This window comes from Dendrobates tinctorius, unplaced genomic scaffold (genome assembly GCF_039654945.1).
Source record: "Dendrobates tinctorius isolate UK_male_01 unplaced genomic scaffold, ASM3965494v1 ptg000267l, whole genome shotgun sequence".
Lineage (NCBI taxonomy): Eukaryota > Metazoa > Chordata > Amphibia > Anura > Dendrobatidae > Dendrobates > Dendrobates tinctorius.
Window position 1 is genome coordinate 514,429 of NW_027361934.1, and position 22,613 is coordinate 537,041.

Sequence of the window (22,613 nt, forward strand, 5' to 3'; positions counted from 1 at the left end):
CCCCTATGTACAAGAATATAACTACTATAATACTGCCCCTATATATGAGAATATAACTACTATAATACTGCCCCTATATATAAGAATATAACTACTATAATACTGCCCCTATATATGAGAATATAACTACTATAATACTGCCCCATGTACAAGAATATAACTACTATAATACTGCCCCTATGTACAAGAATATAACTACTATAATACTGCTCCTATGTACAAGAATATAACTACTATAATACTGCTCCTATGTACAAGAATATAACTACTATAATACTGCCCCTATATATAAGAATATAACTACTATAATACTGCCCCTATATATGAGAATATAACTACTATAATACTGCCTCTATGTACAAGAATATAACTACTATAATACTTCCCCTATGTACAAGAATATAACTACTATAATACTGCCCCCTATATACAAGAATATAACTACTATAATACTGCCCCTATATATGAGAATATAACTACTATAATACTGCCCCATGTACAAGAATATAACTACTATAATACTGCCCCTATGTACAAGAATATAACTACTATAATACTGCTCCTATGTACAAGAATATAACTACTATAATACTGCTCCTATGTACAAGAATATAACTACTATAATACTTCCCCTATGTACAAGAATATAACTACTATAATACTGCCCCCTATATACAAGAATATAACTACTATAATACTGCCCCTATGTACAAGAATATAACTACTATAATACTGCCCCATGTACAAGAATATAACTACTATAATACTGCTCCTATATACAAGAATATAACTACTATAATACTGCCCCTATGTACAAGAATATAACTACTATAATACTGCCCCATGTACAAGAATATAACTACTATAATACTGCTCCTATGTACAAGAATATAACTACTATAATACTGCCCCATGTACAAGAATATAACTACTATAATACTGCCCCCTATATACAAGAATATAACTACTATAATACTGCCCCTATGTACAAGAATATAACTACTATAATACTGCCCCATGTACAAGAATATAACTACTATAATACTGCTCCTATGTACAAGAATATAACTACTATAATACTGCTCCTATGTACAAGAATGTAACTACTACAATACTGCCCCCTATGGACATGACGGTATTCTCGTGCGTCCCTATGCTGTATTTTGCCCACACAGACAGTGTCTGCTCTCCTGGCAGTGCCGTCTTCCCTGTCAGCAGGGCATCACTCAAGCTTCCTTCCTAATGAATGGTTGATTGGGTTTCAAGGCAACCAGAGCGCTTGTTATAGAGACTCCCTTCTCTCGGCCGCTGGGTGTAATTGATACAATAACTGCGCTGTTTTTCTACTATTTCTGCGCTCGGCGTCTCCGTTCTCCTTGGTGCTGGAGTCCTGAAGGTAAGACTTGGAGGTGTCGTCCTGGAGAGATGACCTCTGGTCTTAGAGAATGTCTTTAGGGGCATCAGCTGGTACTTAGGGGAACTTTGGCAGTGACTGGTTGGTACCGCAGCATCCTATGTTTTGTCAGTGTGACAGGTTTTTTGTGGGTACTGCGGCAGATATATTGGGAGCACTGTTGCCGGTACTGTGTGTGCGCTTTGTCCGGTACTTTGTTGGTTCTGCGACAAATACTATCTTGGGGGCTCTGCTGTAGGCAGTTTGTGGGCACTGCATCAGGTATTATATTAGGGCACTTTGTCAGGTACTTTGGGGGTGCTACAGCAGATTCTCTATTTTGGGCACTAGTTATTTTGTGGGTACTCTGGCTGACACTTTGGGGGTACTGCAGCAGATAGTATCTTGGGGGCACTGTTACATGTGCTTTGGGGGTACTGCAGCAGATAGTATATTGGGGGCACTGTTACATGTGCTTTGGGGGTGCTGCAGCAGATACTATCTTGGGGGCACTGTTACATGTGCTTTGGGGGTACTGTTGTAAGTAGTTTGTGGGTATTGCCGCACATACACTGTTGGGGTACAATTGCAGGTACTTTGTGGGTGCTGCAGCAGATTTTCTTTTCCGGCCACTGTTACAGTTACTTTTTGGGAATTGCAGCGCATATCACAGTGATCTGTAATCCATCAGTGTGCAGGAAACCTATAGGAGCCTCATAGAAGCACCGCATGGCGGCATTAATTACAGGCACGGTATGGGCTCCTAGAAGCCTATGGCTGCAACAATATAAATCCAAACAAGGATCTGCAATACACCACTTTATGGAAGGCCTGTAGCATCGCATGGCGGCACTATGATGTGGACTAGTATGCCTCCATGTATGGCATGTGCTAAAAAATAACATCTATCTGTCCTGGGTCTTTAGCCTCCTGTTCCCTGTCAGGATCTGTTAGTCTCCCCCGGACTAATGAAGCCTGATTACTGCGCTGATTAAGTGGCCAATCTGATAATGCCAACCTGAGCTGTTTGTGTTCTGAGCCGGAGTCATCCGTAGTGAGATGCGACCTGTTATCATCTGCGCCTCCATCCCGGCACTTTACCTATATCTATGTATTCTGCCAACCTGTATGCCATGGTCTGTGTACCCAACTGCTGGGTGACGAGGTGCCAGGACCCCAGGCCATTCCCTGCACCTGTAATGAGACAGAAATGTGCCCTTACCCAGGGGAGGTGTCAGGTGAATCCCAGAGACGAAGCAAAACTTCTCCGTAAGTAACTTTTTCCTATAGTCGCCCATTTATAGGACCAGGCCATAAAAATAGCACAGGGCAACCTGGGGAAAACGGTGGTGTAATTATCAATATAGGAAAGGGTTCTTTACGGTTAATGTAGTAAAGCCTTTATCAATGTATATATGTAAAATTGCCTGATGCAGTGTAAAGGCTGTGTGATCACTATAGGAAAGGGTTCTTTACAGGTAGAGTAGTAAAGACTTTATCAACTTATATGGAAAGCTGCCTGATGCTACTTTTGGCTTTTCAGTGGTGTCCTCGGTTTAGGTAACCCTTGCCCGACAACTGGTGATAGAGGAGTTGGCACATCAACTGTTTAGTACTGACGTCTGTGGCCGGACTGGAGTTATTATTAGACTTACGTAAGAGGTTTCTCTTTCCCCTAGCAGAGCCATTGTCTGATTAATGGTCTTTATAAGTAGTCTCCTACTTTGTCCTGCATTACACAGATGCCCCATTGATTTGATGGGTAGTGTGTAATGCTTTACTTTGCCTCTGGAGGCGCTGTAGGGAAACCAGTCATTTACTGATTGTTTGTGGCTCATCAGCAGGACTGCCCATGATCCATTGTATAGTAACTTCAACCTTTTTCTGCCCCCACAGTTCTATCAATGCCGGTCACTAATGAAGGTTGGCCGGAGGCATTCGGCTTTGGGTTGGGCGGTTCTGGTCCCTGTTACATTTTATGGGTGGAGGATGGCAGCAGCGCCCATTCTGCCGGACTGAAACCCGGAGACCAGATTTTGGAAGTAGAAGGAAGGCCGGTGTCGTCTCTGACCTGCGAAGCCCTGACCACACTGGGTCAGGAGTGTGTGACCGTGCCGCCAAGTATCGGAGTAATATCACGAGTCCAATATGTGGAAGTGTCCAGGAAAGCAAAGGATGAGGAGGCTGGCCTCACGCTCAGCGATGGCAGACCTCTGCTGGTGGCCAGCGTTACTCCTGGGTCTCCTGCCTCCTACGCCGGGGTCCGAACTGGAGATTTACTCCTTGAAGTTAACGGGGTCCCTGTGACGGATCTGATGGACGCGTCCCGGATGGTTTCTTCTTGTGAGGAGGACGAATTACGGCTCGGCCTCCTCTGCGTTGGTCGGAGGCAGAGACACAGCCAGGTGTACAGCGCCAGCGGAAGCAGATCAGAGACCACAAGCCAAGCACAGAGGCTCAAAGCTCAGGAATTTAACCGGACGGTAAGTGGTTAAGTAATCTTTAAGAATTTAAAGGGGTTGTTTGGAATTAGAAAAACATGGCTGCTTTTTGCATGAAACAGCGCCACACCTATCTGCAGGTTGTATGTGGTATTACAGCTCGGCACTATTCTCTCCAATAGGGCTGAACTGCAATGCCATACACATCCTGTGGACCGTGGTGGCGCTGATGTTGGGATGTATGAGGACAGTACATATCCGGTAGTGCAGTTTTGTCCTATTGAAGTTAATGTGGCCTTGCTGCAATATCAAACACCACCTGTGAATAGATGTGGTGCTGTTTTTAGAAGGTGGAGCCATGTTTTTCAAACCTTGAACTTTCCCTTTAATTTAAAGGGATTGTCCACCCACAGATCTCCTTTTTTTGTAAGGCGGCTCCTCCAACTCCTACATGCTTACGAGAGTCTACGGTGTAAAGTGAGGTTAGAAAAGGTCTAATTTACATCAAGGTTCCTGAGCTGCAATACCAGCCACAACCTATGGGGGAAGGGTGGCACTGTTTTTTTTTTGGGGGGGGGAAATTTGATACTACCCCTTTAATGACAGTTTCCTTTAGAGATTATTGTAGAATCCATCCAAGGCGTGCCTCAGATGGGAGTACATCATGTAACACTCCTCGTCATCTACACTTCACTTCCATCGATGAAGAAAGGTTTTAGTGAAATACGCTTGACCACGAGACCTAGCGAGCGACCGCAGAGAGGTAATGTAGATCTAGACGCAGAAATTAGCAGAAGTGCTGCGTACAATCAATGGAAGGTCACAATTCAGCTCACAGCGGAGTGATGCGGTCAGAAGCACTGGCTTATGATGTAACTGCACACCAATAATTATATATATATATATATACCCCCATGTTTTCGCTAATCTTGAAAATGAAGGGGCTGCAATGCTGATTTAGTGCCAGATCCCCATCACTCATTTTTCTGTTGTAAATGGATCCGGCAGCCGTTCGCTGCACAGCCAATGCTATCACTTTCTCTTTTCTTCTTCATCCGGTCCAGACCACCATCACAACTTCTTCCTGCAGAGTTTAGCTCCTAACATTAACAACACCCACTGAATATATCCCCAACCTACACAAACTCCCAAATGTGTCCGTCTAATGTCCCCATCTGCCCCCGATGTGTCACTGTGCACCCATCTATTATGCTTTAGAAATAATGGGGTCATTTATATAGTTAATCCCCCCCCTCCCTCCAAAAAGTGCTTAAGTTTCATCGTTGTAGTGGAGGTAGTTGAGGTTTGCTAACACATCCTACTTTTTAAGATGGAGAAAAACCTCTAAATGGGGTCGTCTCTGACACCTTCCCTGTAGGGATCGCTGCTCCCTATACAGACGGAAGCCTTATAGTCTATTAGGGCCGGTGATTTACTGTAAGCGGGGGGAGACGGAGCGCCAAATGAATTGCTTCAATGTAATTACCGGATCGACTTTTTAATGACTTGTAAATAAAACAGGAACTAGCTTTTGTAACGGATCTGAAATCTGCCAAGAGGTGCGAGGCCGTGTCCCAGGGGCGAGAGCCGGGCACGAATTGTTGAATAACACATTCAAAGGAAAATTACAGTTCCGGCGTCACATGTACGCGGCGCCCCCTCCTCTAAGTGTACAGAACTGAACATGCTGTATTTGTCTAAGAACCCCCAATAAATCAGATCAGGGTAGCACTAAATCTCTTCTAACATAAGGTTTATGTCCTCAGGCCCCGGGCAAATTCTATACCGCCATACTGTTACTGAATGAAAAAATTAAAATTAGCGCCAAATAGTGACCCTATAATAGTGAATACCAGACCAGAGTGAGTACAGCGCGGCTACATCTTCTCCAACTAGAGAAGTTCACATTCCCTTTTGTTCTCCTCCCATCCCAGACCTCCATGACGACTTCTGCCATCTACAAAACAGTAACAGTGCCCCTCTTCGTGCCCAGTTTGTGCTCCCAAAAAGTTATAATGCCCCTTTTGTCATCCAGCATAGCAATCACGCCCTTCATGTGCCCCTTACAAACCAATAATTCCCACTTTGTGCCCCCCCAAAGTGTAAAATTTCTCCATAGAAAGTAATAAAGCCCCTTATGTCCGCCTTAAAAAGTATGGGTCCCTTTTTTTGCCCTTAGATGGTAATAATGGCACTAGGAAAGTAATAATGTTCCCTAAGTGCCCCCTCAGTAGTAATCATGTACCAGGTACCCCATCAAAATAATGATGCCAGCTGTGCCCAGCTCAGAAAAAAATTGCCAAAAAAAAGAAGTCCGGTTCATGGACCCCAAATTTTCCAGGCTGCCAGGTGTTGAGATGTTAGGGGGCACCCAAAATCTGAAATTGTCCTTCTTTATCCGGGGCACATCAGAGGTCCGTCTTATCCCCTGGGGAGGGTTTTTTATGGGCGCAAGAGCGCCCCCTAGCTCTATCTGTAACACAGCCGATGTAAAGTGTTCTGCTCATGTGCCAGGTTCCCTTTAAGTGACTGATGGCTCTAATTCCCAAGGGCTTCTGCAGCATCTGCGGCTTCAGTCTCCGCAGTTCTGGATTTACAGCTGCTTGTGTATGTAACAGGAATTATCTGTGCAATCCTCTAGGGGGGTTGTCGCTAGTTATGGGGGTCCGCTCTTTATCTCCTGCAAGGTGAATGCTCCTTTTTAGGTTTCAAGAACATTTTTCAGGCCGCGATTTTCAAAGGACTTGTCACTGAATACAAAATCGGAGAGCGAAGAATTTCATTTTGAGGCAGAGGAGGATGGCACGGCCATGTTTCATCAGGAAACGTGTGATCAGGGACGGCGGGTGCATCGATGAGCATGTACTGTACAAACCCCGGTGGTCTTCCGAGTCTTCTTGCTGCCTTGACAGAGGGTAGACCCTCTAGTCCTGGGGTTACTAACCTCTCATTTCAGCCCCTCATTTATCTCTGTACCCAGATTTACCCTGAAAAGTTCATGACCTCATAGTATTTCTTTATAGAGGTCAGAGTAACCATTCCAATCAATGATAAACCTCTCTTCAGTGAGCTCCCCCTAGTGGTGGTTGCAGGAAAACCAAGTTTTTTCATTTTCCTCTATGGCTGTGTGAATGGAAAAAGGGAATTAGATGCTCTTGCTTTAATAATATATTATAGATATTATCAGCGTCATTTCTCTGATACATTTTACAATTAAAAACATTTAAATCAGTTCACAGCAGGTTGGAACCATCCATAGTTTCTAACTTACCATCCACTCTTTTTCAGTGGGAGGTCCCCTTTCTTCTGCTTTCTGCCAACACTATTGGAGCTGGGACTTTCCTTCTTCCCTTATCTGCTAGCGTAGCTTCTGCCATTGTACAATAGCTTACCTGCCCTGAACTGAACGTCCTCCTCTCTGTGTATCAAAGATCGGCCCCCATGTACTATAGAGAAACAAAGACCTCACCCCACTTACTATAAAGACAAAAACCCACCCCCACTATCTGTAAAAGGGCAAAGACTGTCCCCAGTTACTATAAAGACACATAGACCCTCCCCTTCTTACTTTAACAAGACAAAGACCCTCCCCCACTTACTACAGAAAGACAAAGACCCTCCCCCACTTACTATAACAAGACAACAAAGACCCTCCCCCACTTACTATAACAAGACAACAAAGACCCTCCCCCACTTACTATAAAAAGACAAAGACCCTCCCCCACTTACTATAAAAAGACAAAGACCCTCCCCCACTTACTATAACAAGACAAAGACCTTCCCCACTTACTATAAAAAGACAAAGACCCTCCCCCACTTACTATAACAAGACAACAAAGACCCTCCCCCACTTACTATAAAAAGACAAAGACCCTCCCCCACTTACTATAAAAAGACAAAGACCCTCCCCCACTTACTAAAAAAGACAAAGACCCTCCTCCACTTACTATAACAAGACAAAGACCCTCCCCCACTTACTATAACAAGACAAAGACCCTCCCCCACTTACTATAAAAAGACAAAGACCCTCCCCCACTTACTATAACAAGACAAAGACCCTCCCCACTTACTATAACAAGACAAAGGCCCTCCCCCACTTACTATAAAAAGACAAAGACCCTCCCCACTTACTATAGAGAGACAAAGACCTATTCCACTTTCTGTAGACGATAAAGCCGCACCCCTACTTCCAGAAGTATAGCTATGGGTTTAGCTCAGGGGGCCAAACATCTGACTGGGTCTTTAATTAGGTAAGTGTGATTACAACTATGGTGGGGCACCCTAATCATGGGTGTAGGGGAATCTCAGCAGATGACAGAGCTGTAACTGAAAAAGAATCTCTACACAAAGACCAGTACTGATATTACCACCATATGGTGACCATACAGTGGTAGGTACCAGTCCTGCAGAACATATAACAGATTACTGCACAGTTATTGATGGTGAGTTACAGCTGACGTTCTTTCTGATGGAGTCGTTCACTTTTCCCGTCTTTTCCATCTGGCCCAGACCGACATGACAACTTCTCCAACCAAGACTCGGCTGCAGAGATTACAATAAAGTCAAATCTGACATCTCACATTTCCTGCACTGTCCCCATCTATCCTCATCCTCCACAAACTGGTCACCCTGCTTATACCCCAATACTGAGCCGCTGCCGGCATATGTGTCCCTAATACTGCACCTACTGTTTGACACAATAACGGCTCCTCTTACTGCTCCACATAATAATGCCCCCACTGTCTCCCTTACATAGTAATAGTGCCTCTCTGTACCCCTTACATAGTAATAATGCCACCACTGTGCCCCTTACATAGTAATAATGCCTCTCTGTACCCCTTACATAGTAATAATGCCACCACTGTGCCCTTTACATAGTAATAATGCCTCTCTGTGCCCCTTACATAGTAATAATGCCACCACTGTGCCCCTTACATAGTAATAAGGCCTCTCTGTGCCTCTTACATAGTAATAATGCCTCCTCTGTGCCCCTTACATAGTAATAGTGCCCCCACTGTGCCCCTTACATAGTAATAGTGCCCCCACTGTGCCCCTTACATAGTAATAAGGCCTCTCTGTGCCCCTTACATAGTAATAATGCCCCTCTGTGCCCCTTACATAGTAATAATGCCACCACTGTGCCCCTTACATAGTAATAAGGCCTCTCTGTGCCCCTTACATAGTAATAATGCCTCTCTGTGCCCCTTACATAGTAATAATGCCACCACTGTGCCCCTTACATAGTAATAATGCCACCACTGTGCCCCTTACATAGTAATAAGGCCTCTCTGTGCCCCTTACATAGTAATAATGCCACCACTGTGCCCCTTACATAGTAATAATGCCACCACTGTGCCCCTTACATAGTAATGATGCCTCCTCTGTGCCCCTTACATAGTAATAATGCCTCTCTGTGCCCCTTACATAGTAATAGTGCCCCCACTGTGCCCCTTACATAGTAATAAGGCCTCTCTGTGCCCCTTACATAGTAATAATGCCCCTCTGTGCCCCTTACATAGTAATAATGCCACCACTGTGCCCCTTACATAGTAATAATGCCTCTCTGTGCCCCTTACATAGTAATAATGCCTCTCTGTGCCCCTTACATAGTAATAATGCCACCACTGTGCCCCTTACATAGTAATAATGTCACCACTGTGCCCCTTACATAGTAATAATGCCTCTTTGTGCCCCTTACATAGTAATAATGCCTCCTCTGTGCCCCTTACATAGTAATAATGCCTCCTCTGTGCCCCTTACATAGTAATAATTCCTCTCTGTGCCCCTTACATAGTAATAGCGCCTCCTGTGTGCCCCTTACATAGTAATAGCGCCTCCTCTGTGCCCCTTACATAGTAATAATGCCTCTCTGTGCCCCTTACATAGTAATAATGTCACCACTGTGCCCCTTACATAGTAATAGTGCCTCCTCTGTGCCCCTTACATAGTAATAATTCCTCTCTGTGCCCCTTACATAGTAATAGCGCCTCCTGTGTGCCCCTTACATAGTAATAGCGCCTCCTCTGTGCCCCTTACATAGTAATAATGCCTCTCTGTGCCCCTTACATAGTAATAGCGCCTCCTCTGTGCCCCTTACATAGTAATAGCGCCTCCTCTGTGCCCCTTACATAGTAATAGCGCCTCCTCTGTGCCCCTTACATAGTAATAGCGCCTCCTCTGTGCCCCTTACATAGTAATAGCGCCTCCTCTGTGCCCCTTACATAGTAATAATGCCACCACTGTGCCCCTTACATAGTAATAATGCCACCACTGTGCCCCTTACATAGTAATAATGCCACCACTGTGCCCATTACATAGTAATAATTCCTCTCTGTGCCCCTTACATAGTAATAATGCCACCACCGTGCCCCTTACATAGTAATAATGCCTCTCTGTACCCCTTACATAGTAATAATGCCACCACTGTGCCCTTTACATAGTAATAATGCCTCTCTGTGCCCCTTACATAGTAATAATGCCTCTCTGTGCCCCTTACATAGTAATAATGCCTCTCTGTGCCCCTTACATAGTAATAATGCCACCACTGTGCCCCTTACATAGTAATAATGCCACCACTGTGCCCCTTACATAGTAATAAGGCCTCTCTGTGCCCCTTACATAGTAATAATGCCACCACTGTGCCCCTTACATAGTAATAATGCCACCACTGTGCCCCTTACATAGTAATAATGCCTCCTCTGTGCCCCTTACATAGTAATAATGCCTCTCTGTGCCCCTTACATAGTAATAGTGCCCCCACTGTGCCCCTTACATAGTAATAAGGCCTCTCTGTGCCCCTTACATAGTAATAATGCCCCTCTGTGCCCCTTACATAGTAATAATGCCACCATTGTGCCCCTTACATAGTAATAATGCCACCACTGTGCCCCTTACATAGTAATAATGCCTCTGTGTGCCCCTTACATAGTAATAATGCCTCTCTGTGCCCCTTACATAGTAATAATGCCTCCTCTGTGCCCCTTACATAGTAATAATTCCTCTCTGTGCCCCTTACATAGTAATAGCGCCTCCTGTGTGCCCCTTACATAGTAATAGCGCCTCCTGTGTGCCCCTTACATAGTAATAGCGCCTCCTCTGTGCCCCTTACATAGTAATAATGCCTCTCTGTGCCCCTTACATAGTAATAATGTCACCACTGTGCCCCTTACATAGTAATAGTGCCTCCTCTGTGCCCCTTACATAGTAATAATTCCTCTCTGTGCCCCTTACATAGTAATAGCGCCTCCTGTGTGCCCCTTACATAGTAATAGCGCCTCCTCTGTGCCCCTTACATAGTAATAATGCCTCTCTGTGCCCCTTACATAGTAATAATGTCACCACTGTGCCCCTTACATAGTAATAGCGCCTCCTCTGTGCCCCTTACATAGTAATAATGCCTCTCTGTGCCCCTTACATAGTAATAATGTCACCACTGTGCCCCTTACATAGTAATAGCGCCTCCTCTGTGCCCCTTACATAGTAATAGCGCCTCCTCTGTGCCCCTTACATAGTAATAATGCCACCACTGTGCCCCTTACATAGTAATAATGCCACCACTGTGCCCCTTACATAGTAATAATGCCACCACTGTGCCCCTTACATAGTAATAATGCCACCACTGTGCCCCTTACATAGTAATAATGCCACCACTGTGCCCCTTACATAGTAATAATGCCACCACCGTGCCCCTTACATAGTAATAATGCCTCTCTGTACCCCTTACATAGTAATAATGCCACCACTGTGCCCTTTACATAGTAATAATGCCTCTCTGTGCCCCTTACATAGTAATAATGTCACCACTGTACCCCTTACATAGTAATAGCGCCTCCTCTGTGCCCCTTACATAGTAATAATGCCACCACTGTGCCCCTTACATAGTAATAATGCCACCACTGTGCCCTTTACATAGTAATAATGCCTCTCTGTGCCCCTTACATAGTAATAATGTCACCACTGTGCCCCTTACATAGTAATAGCGCCTCCTCTGTGCCCCTTACATAGTAATAATGCCACCACTGTGCCCTTTACATAGTAATAATGCCTCTCTGTGCCCCTTACATAGTAATAATGCCTCTCTGTGCCCCTTACATAGCTTACCCCAGTGTTATTTATGACCTTGTTTACTCTGGCTTGATCATATACATCTGGTCCACTCTTAATTGTCTGGCCAAGATGAGCAGAGACCACTCCTCTCTGCTTCACACCTGACTGCACTTAGTTGTACATATATTGCAGAGTACAAGTCTGCATAGACTTCAGTCTGCATTGTGATTGCTATAAGTGTGTGCTAGAAGTGTGAAGATTAATTTAAGAATTAAAGCCAGAATTGAACCAGAAGGGAACTGAAGGTAACTGGACACAGTCACTGTAAACAATGTTTCTGTTTGTTTTCACTTTCACCCCAATAATCCTTCACTTTCTGCTAATTCCCCTAATCCCTACTCCTAGTAAGGAACTGTTCATCTCTTCTTCAATCCTCCCCATCCACCTCACCTCCGCCTCAAAACTGTTCCTTAACATACAATCCTCTGTCTCCAAACACAGACAGCCCCCTCATGCCCTCTCCTGCTCCCACCTGCTAACACTTTCTCTGCTCCTTCTCACTGCTGGTGATATCTCTCCAAATCCCGGTCCTCCTCACCACATTCCCACAGTCATTTCTACCTTCCATCCACGCTCTATCACAACCTTCCGTAACCTCTCCAACCTTATACCCATTCACCCAGCCCCCGCTTCCCCAGTCCCACTAACAGGAGCTCTGTGGAACGCTCGCTCTGTCTGCAACAAGCTTTCCTACATCCATGATCTTTTTGTTACTACCAAACTCTCCTTCCTCGCCATCACCGAAACCTGGCTCACCCCTTCTGACACAGCCTCTCCTGCTGCACTTTCGTATGGCGGCTTCCACCTTTCTCACACCCCCCGCCCCAGCAGCAAACATGGTGGAGGAGTTGGTTTTCTCCTGTCAGATACCTGCTCCTTCACCCCAATCCCACTGCCACCCTCTGTTATCCTCCCTTCCTTTGAGGTGCACTCTGTGCGCATCTACTCCCCCTCCAACCTCCAACTGGCTGTCATCTACCGCCCCCCAGGGCCAGCCACCACCTTCTTTGACCACTTCACCACCTGGTTACTTCATTTCCTTTCCGCGGACATCCCTACTATCATCATGGGCGACTTCAACATCCCCATTGACACTTCCCTCTCAGCTGCCACTAAACTTCTATCTCTCACTTCCTCCTTCGGCCTCACTCAATGGTCTTCTACAGCCACCCACAAAGATGGCCACACACTGGACCTCATCTTCACCCGCCTCTGCTCCCTATCTAACCTCTCTAACTCACCTCTTCCTCTCTCTGACCACAACCTGCTCACATTCTCTTCCCTCTTCACTCCATGTCTACAATCCCCACCCCACAAACTTTCACACCCTCGCAGGAATCTTAAACACCTTGACCTACACTCATTCTCCGAATCCCTCCTCCCTCTTACAGATATAAGTTCCTTACACAATGCGGATGACGCTGCCGCTCTATATAACACCACAATAGCTGTAGCTTTGGAATCCGCTGCCCCACTTACACATACCAAAACTCGCAAAATCAACAGACAGCCCTGGCACACCAGCCTGACCAAAGAGCTGAGGCGAGCTTCCAGGGCTGCTGAGCGCAGATGGAAAAGATCCCACTCCAACGAGCATTTCATCGCATTCAAACAGTCCCTCACTACTTTCAAGACCACACTCGCCACAGCTAAACAAACCTACTTCTCATCTCTCATATCCTCCCTGTCTCACAACCCTAAACAGTTATTCAACACCTTCAATTCTCTCCTCCGCCCCCCAGCACCTCCTCCCTCCCCACTCATCTCAGCTGAAGACTTTGCCTCATTTTTCAAGCAGAAAATTGATAACATCAGGGACAGTTTTGGTCAACAACCCCCAGAGCCCTTCCTCCCGACTTCCCAGCCCTCCACCTTCAAAACCAACTTCTCCACCATTACAGAAGATCGACTCTCCACTCTACTCTCAAGATCACATCTCACCACCTGTGCACTCGACCCGATCCCATCCCACTTCATCCCAAACCTCACCACAGTCTTCATCCCAACCCTAACCCATCTCTTCAACCTATCACTAACAACTGGTGTTTTCCCCTCAAGCTTTAAACATGCCTCCATCACACCTATCCTCAAAAAGCCCTCTCTTGACCCATCCTCTGTATCTAGCTATCGCCCTATATCACTTCTCCCATACGCCTCCAAGCTACTGGAACAACACGTCTACCTTGAACTGTCCTCCCATCTCTCTTCTTGCTCCCTCTTCGACCGCTTACAATCTGGCTTCCGGTCACACCACTCCACTGAAACTGCCCTTACTAAGGTCACCAATGACCTCTTAACTGCCAAGAGCAAGCGACACTACTCTGTCCTCCTCCTCCTGGACCTGTCGGCTGCCTTTGACACAGTGGACCATTCCCTATTATTACAGACCCTCTCATCCCTCGGCATCACAGACTTGGCCCTCTCCTGGATCTCATCATACCTAACAGACCGGACATTCAGCGTCTCCCACTCACACACCACCTCCTCACCTCGCCCCCTATCTGTCGGAGTCCCACAAGGTTCAGTCCTAGGGCCCCTGCTGTTCTCTATTTACACCTTTGGCCTGGGACAGCTCATAGAATCTCATGGCTTTCAGTATCATCTTTATGCTGATGACACACAGATCTACATCTCTGGACCAGATATCACCTCCCTACTAACCAGAATCCCTCAATGTCTGTCCACTATTTCATCCTTCTTCTCCACTAGATATCTGAAACTCAACATGGACAAAACAGAATTCATCATCTTTCCCCCATCTCACGTGACCCCCCCTACGAACCTATCAATTACAGTAAATGACTGCCCACTCTCCCCAGTCCCACAAGCTCGCTGCCTCGGAGTAATCCTTGATGCTGATCTCTCCTTCAAACCACATATCCAAACCCTTTCCACTTCCTGCCGACTTCAACTCAAAAATATTTCACGCATCCGTTCATTCCTCACCCAAGAATCTGCAAAAACCCTAGTCCATGCCCTCATCATCTCTCGCCTTGACTACTGCAACCTCATGCTCTGCGGCCTCCCCTCAAACACTCTCGCACCCCTCCAATCTATTCTAAACTCTGCTGCCCGACTAATCCACCTGTCCCCCCGCTATTCCCCAGCTTCTCCCCTCTGTCAATCCCTTCACTGGCTCCCAATTGCCCAGAGACTCCATTACAAAACCCTAACCATGACATACAAAGCCATCCACAACTTGTCTCCTCCATACATCTGTGACCTCGTCTCCCGGTACTTTCCTGCACGCAACCTCCGATCCTCACAAGATCTCCTTCTCTACTCCCCTCTTATCTCCTCTTCCCACAATCGCATACAAGATTTCTCTCGCGCATCCCCCCTACTCTGGAACTCTCTACCACAACATATCAGACTCTCACCTACCATCGAAACCTTCAAAAAGAGCCTGAAGACCCACCTCTTCCGACAAGCCTATAACCTGCAGTAACCACCGATCGACCAAACCGCTGCACGACCAGCTCTACCCTCGCCTACTGTATTATCACCCATCCCTTGAAGATTGTGAGCCCTCGCGGGCAGGGTCCTCTCTCCTCCTGTACCAGTTATGACTTGTATTGTTTAAGATTATTGTACTTGTTTTTATGTATACCCCCCTCACATGTAAAGCGCCATGGAATAAATGGCGCTATAACAATAAATAATAATAATAATAATAATAATAATAATAATGCCACCACTGTGCCCCTTACATAGTAATAATGCCACCACTGTGCCCCTTACATAGTAATAATGTCACCACTGTGCCCCTTACATAGTAATAATGCCTCCTCTGTGCCCCTTACATAGTAATAATACCACCACTGTGCCCCTTACATAGTAATAATGCCACCACTGTGCCCCTTACATAGTAATAATGCCTCCTCTGTGCCCCTTACATAGTAATAATGCCTCTCTGTGCCCCTTACATAGTAATAATTCCTCTCTGTGCCCCTTACATAGTAATAATGCCTCTCTGTGCCCCTTACATAGTAATAATGTCACCACTGTGCCCCTTACATAGTAATAATGCCCCCACTGTGCCCCTTACATAGTAATAATGCCACCACTGTGCCCCTTACATAGTAATAATGCCTCCTCTGTGCCCCTTACATAGTAATAATGCCCCCACTGTGACCCTTACATAGTAATAATGCCACCACTGTGCCCCTTACATAGTAATAATGCCCCTCTGTGCCCCTTACATAGTAATAATGCCACCACTGTGCCCCTTACATAGTAATAATGCCACCACTGTGCCCCTTACATAGTAATAATGCCTCTCTGTGCCCCTTACATAGTAATAATGCCTCTCTGTGCCCCTTACATAGTAATAATGCCACCACTGTGCCCCTTACATAGTAATAATGCCACCACTGTGCCCCTTACATAGTAATAATGTCACCACTGTGCCCCTTACATAGTAATAATGCCTCCTCTGTGCCCCTTACATAGTAATAATGCCACCACTGTGCCCCTTACATAGTAATAATGCCACCACTGTGCCCCTTACATAGTAATAATGCCTCCTCTGTGCCCCTTACATAGTAATAATGCCTCTCTGTGCCCCTTACATAGTAATAATTCCTCTCTGTGCCCCTTACATAGTAATAATGCCTCTCTGTGCCCCTTACATAGTAATAATGTCACCACTGTGCCCCTTACATAGTAATAATGCCCCCACTGTGCCCCTTACATAGTAATAATGCCACCACTGTGCCCCTTACATAGTAATAATGCCACCACTGTGCCCCTTACATAGTAATAATGCCTCCTCTGTGCCCCTTACATAGTAATAATGCCCCCACTGTGACCCTTACATAGTAATAATGCCACCACTGTGCCCCTTACATAGTAATAATGCCCCTCTGTGCCCCTTACATAGTAATAATGCCACCACTGTGCCCCTTACATAGTAATAATGCCACCACTGTGCCCCTTACATAGTAATAATGCCTCTCTGTGCCCCTTACATAGTAATAATGCCTCTCTGTGCCCCTTACATAGTAATAATGCCACCACTGTGCCCCTTACATAGTAATAATGTCACCACTGTGCCCCTTACATAGTAATAATGCCTCTTTGTGCCCCTTACATAGTAATAATGCCTCCTCTGTGCCCCTTACATAGTAATAATTCCTCTCTGTGCCCCTTACATAATAATAGCGCCTCCTGTGTGCCCCTTACATAGTAATAGCGCCTCCTCTGTGCCCCTTACATAGTAATAATGCCTCTCTGTTCCCCTTACATAGTAATAATGTCACCACTGTGCCCCTTACATAGTAATAGTGCCTCCTCTGTGCCCCTTACATAGTAATAATTCCTCTCTGTGCCCCTTACATAGTAATAGCGCCTCCTGTGTGCCCCTTACATAGTAATAGCGCCTCCTCTGTGCCCCTTACATAGTAATAATGCCTCTCTGTGCCCCTTACATAGTAATAATGTCACCACTGTGCCCCTTACATAGTAATAGCGCCTCCTCTGTGCCCCTTACATAGTAATAATGCCACCACTGTGCCCCTTACATAGTAATAATGCCACCACTGTGCCCCTTACATTGTAATAATGCCACCACTGTGCCCCTTACATAGTAATAATGCCACCACTGTGCCCCTTACATAGTAATAATTCCTCTCTGTGCCCCTTACATAGTAATAATGCCACCACCGTGCCCCTTACATAGTAATAATGCCTCTCTGTACCCCTTACATAGTAATAATGCCACCACTGTGCCCTTTACATAGTAATAATGCCTCTCTGTGCCCCTTACATAGTAATAATGTCACCACTGTGCCCCCTTACATAGTAATAATGCCCCCACTGTGCCCCTTACATAGTAATAATGCCTCTCTGTGCCCCTTACATAGTAATAATGCCTCTCTGTGCCCCTTGCATAGTAATAATGCCACCACTGTGCCCCTTACATAGTAATAATGCCACCACTGTGCCCCTTACATAGTAATAAGGCCTCTCTGTGCCCCTTACATAGTAATAATGCCACCACTGTGCCCCTTACATAGTAATAATGCCACCACTGTGCCCCTTACATAGTAATAGCGCCTCCTCTGTGCCCCTTACATAGTAATAATGCCTCTCTGTGCCCCTTACATAGTAATAGTGCCCCCACTGTGCCCCTTACATAGTAATAAGGCCTCTCTGTGTCCCTTACATAGTAATAATGCCTCCTCTGTGCCCCTTACATAGTAATAATGCCACCACTGTGCCCCTTACATAGTAATAATGCCACCACTGTGCCCCTTACATAGTAATAATGCCTCTGTGTGCCCCTTACATAGTAATAATGCCTCTCTGTGCCCCTTACATAGTAATAATGCCTCCTCTGTGCCCCTTACATAGTAATAATTCCTCTCTGTGCCCCTTACATAGTAATAGCGCCTCCTGTGTGCCCCTTACATAGTAATAGCGCCTCCTCTGTGCCCCTTACATAGTAATAATGCCTCTCTGTGCCCCTTACATAGTAATAATGTCACCACTGTGCCCCTTACATAGTAATAGTGCCTCCTCTGTGCCCCTTACATAGTAATAATTCCTCTCTGTGCCCCTTACATAGTAATAGCGCCTCCTGTGTGCCCCTTACATAGTAATAGCGCCTCCTCTGTGCCCCTTACATAGTAATAATGTCACCACTGTGCCCCTTACATAGTAATAGCGCCTCCTCTGTGCTCCTTACATAGTAATAATGCCTCTCTGTGCCCCTTACATAGTAATAATGTCACCACTGTGCCCCTTACATAGTAATAGCGCCTCCTCTGTGCCCCTTACATAGTAATAGCGCCTTCTCTGTGCCCCTTACATAGTAATAGCGCCTCCTCTGTGCCCCTTACATAGTAATAATGCCACCACTGTGCCCCTTATATAGTAATAATGCCACCACTGTGCCCCTTACATAGTAATAATTCCTCTCTGTGCCCCTTACATAGTAATAATGCCACCACCGTGCCCCTTACATAGTAATAATGCCTCTCTGTACCCCTTACATAGTAATAATGCCACCACTGTGCCCTTTACATAGTAATAATGCCTCTCTGTGCCCCTTACATAGTAATAATGCCCCCACTGTGCCCCTTACATAGTAATAATGCCCCCACTGTGCCCCTTACATAGTAATAATGCCTCTCTGTGCCCCTTACATAGTAATAATGCCTCTCTGTGCCCCTTACATAGTAATAATGCCACCACTGTGCCCCTTACATAGTAATAATGTCACCACTGTGCCCCTTACATAGTAATAATGTCACCACTGTGCCCCTTACATAGTAATAATGTCACCACTGTGCCCCTTACATAGTAATAATTCCTCTCTGTGCCCCTTACATAGTAATAATGCCTCCTCTGTGCCCCTTACATAGTAATAATGCCTCCTCTGTGCCCCTTACATAGTAATAATGCCACCACTGTGCCCCTTACATAGTAATAATGCCTCCTCTGTGCCCCTTACATAGTAATAATGCCTCTCTGTGCCCCTTACATAGTAATAATGCCTCTCTGTGCCCCTTACATAGTAATAATGCCTCTCTGTACCCCTTACATAGTAATAATGCCTCTCTGTGCCCCTTACATAGTAATAATGCCCCCACTGTGCCCCTTACATAGTAATAATGCCCCCACTGTGCCCCTTACATAGTAATAATGCCCCCACTGTGCCCCTTACATAGTAATAATGCCACCACTGTGCCCCTTACATAGTAATAATGCCACCACTGTGCCCCTTACATAGTAATAATGCCTCCTCTGTGCCCCTTACATAGTAATAATGCCCCCACTGTGCCCCTTACATAGTAATAATTCCTCTCTGTGCCCCTTACATAGTAATAATGCCTCTCTGTACCCCTTACATAGTAATAATGCCACCACTGTGCCCTTTACATAGTAATAATGCCTCTCTGTGCCCCTTACATAGTAATAATGTCACCACTGTGCCCCTTACCAGGGAAACCAGGGGAAGAGTCTTGAGGAGATCATTTGCATATTCCCAGTGCCTTCTGGGATAAGTGAAGAGTCTCCGCGAGCTCAACGATCACTGGGTTTTGGCCGTTGCAGCTGAAAAGAGGAAATCGGAGAAACCAGGGGAAGAGTCTTGAGGAGATCATTTGCATATTCCCAGTGCCTTCTGGGATAAGTGAAGAGTCTCCGCGAGCTCAACGATCACTGGGTTTTGGCCGTTGCAGCTGAAAAGAGGAAATCGGAGAAACCAGGGGAAGAGTCTTGAGGAGATCATTTGCATATTCCCAGTGCCTTCTGGGATAAGTGAAGAGTCTCCGCGAGCTCAACGATCACTGGGTTTTGGCCGTTGCAGCTGAAAAGAGGAAATCGGAGAAACCGAATTTTGGCTCATCTTTCATCTTTTTAAGAAATCTCAAGATGGAAGAGGCCAGGAGCCATTTGGTGAGCTGCATTTCTTGCTACATGTTCACAGATTTACCAGTGGAAAAGCCAAACTTCACATGCCACAAATGCAAGCTTGTGACCCTGTTGGAGGAAAAGTTGCAAAATCTCGAAGAGAGGTTAGCTACGTTGAAGATCATTAAGGAAGGTGAAGAGTTCTTGGACAGAGCAGAATTATCTCTTCATGTTACAGAAAGAGAAGAAATTCGAAGTGCACCTGAAGAAACAGAGGAATGGAGACATGTGACCCAGAGAAGCAGGAGGATCAGGAGGCAGTCAGCACCCATACTGCTCAGGAACCAGTACCAGGCTCTCACGCAGGAAAACGATGAAGAAATACATCAGGATAAGACTTTGCCAACAAACAGCAACCTTGTACGCCCTCAGAGTCCTCCTGGATGGAGAAAGAAAAATGTTGTGAAGAAGAAACGGAGAGTGGTGGTCATGGGGGATTCCCTGTTGAGAGGAACAGAGGCCGCTATCTGCAGACCGGATATAACTTCAAGAGAAATGTGCTGTCTTCCAGGTGCAAAAATTAAAGATGTGTCTGACAGGATATCAGGACTCTTCAGACCTACAGATGACTACCCATTCCTGCTACTACATGTGGGGACAAATGACACCGCAAGAAACGACCTGGAAACCATCTGCAGAGACTTTGAAGACTTAGGCAAGAAAGTGAAAGAACTGGGAGCGCAGGTGGTCTTCTCTTCCATCCTCCCAGTGGATGGCCATGGAACAAGGAGGTGGAATAAGATTCTGCAGGTGAACAACTGGCTACGTCGATGGTGCCGTCAGCAACGATTTGGATTTCTGGATCACGGAGTGAACTACTTATACGATGGACTACTTGCTAGAGATGGGGTGCACCTTACGAAGACTGGAAAGCAGGTATTTGGAAGTCGCCTTGCTACACTTGTAAGGAGAGCTTTAAACTAGAACAACATGGGAAGGGAAGCAAAAGACCAGAAAAAGCCATACACCTGACACATGCTACTGAGAACTCTGCTATTAGAAGTGGAAAGGAAGAACAAAGACGAAAGAATCTAATTAAAAAAAATATTGGAGAAAGAGAAACCAATCACAAACTAAAATGTTTCTATACTAATGCACAAAGCATGGGCAACAAACAAGGAGAATTGGAACTACTAACACAGGAAAAGAAATATGATGTCATTGGAATCACTGAAACTTGGTGGGACAATACACATGATTGGAATACAAGACTAGAAGGATACAACTTATTTGCAAGAAACAGACTTGATAAACGAGGAGGGGGTGTCGCATTGTATGTTAGAAATGCGTATATCTGCACAGAGATTGAAGCTTCAGAGACTGGGAGTTCTGTGGAAACTGTTTGGGTAAGAATACAAGGACAGAACAATGGAAAGGACACCATTGTAGGCATTTACTACAGGCCGCCTGTGCAAGCTGAAGATATGGATGAACTCTTTATGCATCAAATGGCCAAGTTCTCCAAAAAATATGACATAGTTGTCATGGGAGATTTCAACTATCCAGACATTTGTTGGGAATCTCTCTCAGGCAAAACTAACAGGTCAAGGAAATTCTTATCCTCTCTTGCTGACAACTTTATCTTCCAAAAGGTAAAGGAGAAAACAAGGGGAACTGCTACCTTGGATCTAATCCTTATAAACAGGGAGGAAATGGTTGAGGAGGTAAAAGTGGCTGGGACCCTAGGAGGTAGCGACCATGCTATTTTAGAATTTTGGATAACTAGAGGCGGAAGACCTGTGAAGACTCAGACGTCAAGGTTAGATTTCAGAAAGGCAGATTTTAAGGGATTCAGAAAGAGAATTGCAGGGATCCAATGGCTGGATATCCTTAAAGACAAAAATGTCCAGGAAGGATGGGAAATCTTGAAAAATGAAATTCTCAAAGCACAGTTGTTAACAATTCCGAAAAGAGGGAAGAATAGGAAGCATTTAAGGAAACCAGGATGGATGAACACAGAACTTAAGCACATGCTAAAAAGGAAGCAAAAAATGTTTATAAAATGGAAAGAAGGAGGCATATCTAAAGAAGAATATAATGCTGTCTGCAGAACCTGCAAGGCACAAATCAGATTATCTAAAGCTGAAAATGAATTGAGGCTTGCAAGAGATGTCAAAAGCAATAATAAAGGATTTTGGGGATATGTCAAAAGTAAAAGAAAAGTCAAAGATGCTATAGGATTTTTACAGGATGAAAATGATGAAATGGTAAGACAGGATGTTGAGAAGGCTGAACTTTTAAATTCCTATTTTGCA

General features: G+C 45.2%; 1 protein-coding gene across 2 annotated transcripts in view; it reads left to right on the forward strand.

Moving 5' to 3' along the window:
* The window catches only part of GRID2IP (Grid2 interacting protein), an 89,070-nt gene that overhangs the window by 8,289 nt on the left and 58,168 nt on the right, over positions 1 to 22,613 (forward strand). For both annotated transcript variants that reach the window (XM_073559265.1, XM_073559263.1), the window contains exon 2: positions 3,290 to 3,876. In XM_073559265.1, the coding sequence (XP_073415366.1) occupies positions 3,298 to 3,876 (579 nt within the window). In that variant the 5' untranslated portion in view covers positions 3,290 to 3,297. The remainder of the gene's footprint in view (positions 1 to 3,289; positions 3,877 to 22,613) is intronic.